A 4,564-nucleotide genomic window follows, 5' to 3' on the forward strand; every position below is an offset into this window, starting at 1 on the left:
AAAAATGTCATAGCGACCATTTTTTAGGGTCCTTAGTGACCAATTTCAACACAATTCAACCTGTGTATAAAGACCACCTGCTTAATAAGACCACTTTTCTAGGGTCCCAATTGACATATTAATATTATATATATTGATAAATTTCTGTACATTTTTTTTCTTTTGCAATAAAAACAAAGTTTTTATTATTTTAGCTTATAAGATTAAAATAAAAAGGAACAAAACATCCATTCCATATTGTCTGTTAACAAAATGTTTTCTTTTCCCGCCTCAGGTCAATGCACCGACTTCTCGACAATCGACCAGATATGTGGGAAATCTGTAGTAGGGAACTGCGGCTGCGCACCTGGCCTCTGGTGCGAACCGAAACATGGGTTCCTAAGCACGTTCACATTCGGTGAAGGTCACTGTCGGCCACTGAACAATAGTTCCGTGTCTGCTACAACAACAAAGAAACCGGGTGGAATCTTCAGCATCTTCGGCTGAAATCAAATGGGATGTTTCCTAATCTGAAGATTTCTTTGTTAAGAATAATAAACGCTGCTAAATCAAACTAGCACTGTCTAATTGCTTCCATTATTTAAGACTAGGCTGTGTGGACCGAATCATCTGTCTCTTAAAATGAGCTCATTTTCTTTTTGTTGTCGTTCGTTGATACACTACAACAACCAGAAAAGGAGCTCATTTTAAGAGACAGATGATTCGGTCTAGAAGATGTGTTGTCCGTGACGATCTATCGGCATTCTACCTTTAGACTTTTGGCATCCTCAATATCTGCACTTGGCTATGTCATAGCAAAACTGAAGACTGTGTGTGCGACACCAGAAAAAAAAATTCGAATAATAGTATACTGTGTTTGACTACCTAGAGCTTTGGAGTCATTGTTTCAGTAATATTCAATGGAAATGTGCACGCAATTGGTTTGTTTATGTGTATTTATCTTCTTAACTGCCTGTGGGTGGATATAACGTCAATGGTAGTAACCCCTGGATGTTTATATGTTAGTTACATAGAACAGTTGTTAGGTACTGATCATAGTGTGACTGTTTTTCTTCTCAGCTTTCCGCCTTTTTGTAAAATCTGAGTTATTAAATGATAATATTTTAAAATAGAACGTATACTTTCACCATAAAACCTTCTATTTCAATCTGAAAAAGTAATATTTTAATTAGTTCTGAAAAGACAATTGTAGATGCAATATGTTAAGAATCAAAATATCTTCATTAAGTGCAAACCTGTCAAATTGTTATGAGGCAATGACCACTTCACATAAACATGGACTAGTTCGATTACTTGTCTGCTCAAAATCGTGATGCTCTATCACTCATGTGATTGATATTTCTTTTTTTATAGATTTGTTCGATTGTTTGACCCTGTTTTATTAAAAGAACGAAATTTTACCACTATCGATGTAAAACGTTCTGCTTGCGTTGGATCTACTCAAATGTCTATATCTTGAAGAAAAAGGAAATGAATTAAAAGATTACTCATATTAGATATAACCTTCTGATTAGCTGTGTTATGTCAATGTTAGGCCTCATACAAAAAGTCGTCATTTCAAAGGGGTTTGTGCAAGACTACATTGATGAAGCTGATGACGTCACATCCTCGATACTCCAGGGGTTCCGATCACTTACGATCTCTACACCCCTGGACTATCTCGTAGTGAAATTGAAGGCAGCTCAGCGGAAAACATTTGACCAATCACAGACCAGCAAAGATTTCCTTTGAAGACTACAGAGAGAGCGACGCCCAAATTCAAAGCCACACAGTCAACCACAATGTATCGTAACATGGCTCTTTTGATGTACATCAAACGACTAAATTACCTGTTCTGTTCTGTTGCCTCCAGTTTTACTATGAGATAGTCCAGGGGTGTAGAGATCGTAAGTGATCGGAACCCCTGGATTATCGAGGATGATGACGTCACGGACAGATTCTAATAACCGGATAAAGTTGTTGTATTCCGGAAATTATTGTTTACTGCAGATAAACTAGTTATATAACTGAATTTGTTTGTATAAAAAAAAATAACAAGATATAGGATAATCTCTAAAAACCGTTCAATATGCGACTTCTTATCTATTTATTGAAAGAGGTCTGAATATAGTTGCGTTCATATTCAATCCGGATTGATGTTGTTTCGAAAATTACATCGGGATGATATGCCCTTTATACATATTCAGTGAAAATACAAAACGATAGTGCCTCATATCAATCCAGTAAGTACTTAAATATTGGATTTGTTAAAGTGACATTTTTCATTTGTATTACGACATATGATTACGACAGTGATAGTAACCCCCGGCATAATGAGAGTGATGCCCTTTAGCTATACTCAGGCGAAATCAAATATAAGCTTATCTCCAGTCATTGCCCCCTCTTTTGTTATGCGATAGTCCAGGGGTGGTTATTACGGCAGTGATAGGAACCCGTAGAGTATCGAGGATGGAATGCTATATACAGTCCAATCGGAACTCCCGAGAAAGTGCCGAATGTTGTATACAGTTCAGATGTTTTCGCTGATTCACGTGACAACTTTACCTGGCTAATGATCACCATGACGGAAACATCTGCATCGTCCGTCGACACAGTGATATTGGGCGAAATGGCTATGACAGTCATCGCTCCTACCACAATCAGACTGAGTTACACATCCTACAACAAAATGGAGGACGTAACCAATGGCAGCGACATGATCTAGTGAAAATATTTCTCTTTACGCGCATTAACAATTGCATGACAAAAGACAGAGCGCATAGGGTTTACAACGAGTGTTCAAAACAATATGATTGATCTTAATGTATTTGAAAATGTGTTTAAATAAATTAATTTAATGCATAGGTTGACATTTTATTAGCTTCATCTCAACATCTGGAAATCTTCGGAAATTAAACATTATAATTTTCGAAGATTGTCGGAAATGTCTTCCTTATTTCAGAACTTAACTAACTCTCATACATGCAAATATTGTATCTAATTTTCTTTTGTTCATATTTTTTGTTCTTTTTGTATCATGCCCGGAAGAATGCGAAAATAGATAATCGTAATTATTCGGCAATTTCCATGAAAAGGTAAAAGGCAATCGCGACATCTCGGAGTAATTTTTGCCGGAAATTTCTCCGAGGGGATCCGAATGAGGTAAAAGGAATTAGCATTTACCCCTTCCGGTGTTGGTTGTTTGGGGCTCGCAGTAACAGGCATTCTCATGGCATGTGAGGGCATGGTTGGCTGCACACATCGTCAGACCGTTTGCACAGTCGGAATTGGTTCGACACCCTTCAGAGTGGACACATGCTGAAAGGGACAGGAAAGAGAACATGGTGAATATTTGGTTAATAGCAACAACAACAGCCACAGCAACAACAATCAACAAGAACTGCAGATGCAAGAACAAAGAAACGTCGCAACAAAACGATCATCGGTCAAAATCACGAGCACGTGTGTAATATAACGAAATGACTAATGTGCCGGTGTAACGTTGAAAATGGATCCCATTTTCAACGTTGAAAAATGACCCCAAATGCCGCTAAAATAATTTTCAATGGAGGCTATTTTCAACGTTACACCGGCAGCCGGACTTACCGGTCCGCCGCTAAACGTGCTGACTGAGCTAAAAGTCGCCAGTACCACTTTGTACAATTAAAACTATCTCATAGTATAAACTGGAGGCACTTCAGATAAAAAAACCAAAAAAACAAACTGAAGAATCACAGGTCTGCAGAGACTTCCTTTGAAGATTAAAGAGAAAGTCACAGTGACGCCCAACTTCAAAGCAACACAGTCAACCACAGTACATCAAAGCATCAAATTGCTTGTGTCTGCTGTTGCCTCCAGTTTTGTAGTCCAGGGGTGGATATAACATAAGTGATAGTAACCCCTGGAGTATCGAGGATGAATCACAACATAACTACAAACTTACCAATGACAGCAGCCAAGATGGCGAGAGCGATTAGAGTCCTCATGATATTTGGTGGGTATTCTCGTCGACAGAAGTTCCAACAATAGCGATGGTCAGTTAGTGTCCACTTTTATAGTGGTCAGTTCAAGGAATGATAACAGACCAAGAGTCACGCTTCTCATGTCTAATCTCTTGGACACGTCTGACTAGCGCACGATTTAGGTGGAAAATATCACGTAAATTTATGACCATTTAGGGTCAGTGGTCAATCTGAAGTAGTCGTTTAACGTAAATAGATGATCTTAGGGGTTATGAAATTAACAACGCTTTCCGACGACAAATTATTTCAGCAGTAAAACAAAGCTGAATTGAAAGGTAAAAAAACTACATTGTTTTACTGTACAATTAAAACACATATTTGATTAAAGTTCTTTTTTTTTTTTTTTTGATTTCATTTCAACAAATTTTATTGACATGGATGTTATAGTCAAAAGGATCGAATAACAGGCAAAGCCTATATAAATTCTTTTCTTAAGTGGATAATAAGTTTAAATATTTGAAATGAATATAATTATATAACAACAATACATAGAAAAGGTAACTATTAGGTTATATATATAAATTACATAAATACATCTGATAATGTCTGAAATTGTGTATAGT

The 4,564-nt window shown here is 37.1% G+C and overlaps 1 protein-coding gene across 1 annotated transcript; it reads right to left on the reverse strand.

Moving 5' to 3' along the window:
- Positions 1-2,522: 2,522 nt before the first annotated feature.
- LOC138309247 (serine protease inhibitor Cvsi-2-like) lies at positions 2,523-4,029 on the reverse strand. Its single transcript, XM_069250400.1, has 3 exons — positions 3,923-4,029; positions 3,163-3,297; positions 2,523-2,658 (listed from the first exon to the last, which is right to left on the reverse strand). Exons 1-3 carry the CDS (start codon positions 3,963-3,965, stop codon positions 2,549-2,551), a joined length of 288 nt encoding a protein of 95 aa, XP_069106501.1. The 5' UTR covers positions 3,966-4,029; the 3' UTR covers positions 2,523-2,548.
- Between the last annotated feature and the right edge of the window lie 535 nt (positions 4,030-4,564).

This window comes from Argopecten irradians, chromosome 15 (genome assembly GCF_041381155.1).
Source record: "Argopecten irradians isolate NY chromosome 15, Ai_NY, whole genome shotgun sequence".
NCBI classification, from domain to species: domain Eukaryota; kingdom Metazoa; phylum Mollusca; class Bivalvia; order Pectinida; family Pectinidae; genus Argopecten; species Argopecten irradians.

Excerpts from the sequence above, each read along its gene's own strand:
- LOC138309247 (XM_069250400.1), bottom strand. The coding sequence starts at position 3,965 with ATGAGGACTCTAATCGCTCTCGCCATCTTGGCTGCTGTCATTG. Across the intron at positions 3,298-3,922 it reads CATCTTGGCTGCTGTCATTG|CATGTGTCCACTCTGAAGGG; the intron begins GTAAGTTTGTAG and ends TGTCCCTTTCAG. Across the intron at positions 2,659-3,162 it reads AACAACCAACACCGGAAGGG|GATGTGTAACTCAGTCTGAT; the intron begins GTAAATGCTAAT and ends ATTTTGTTGTAG.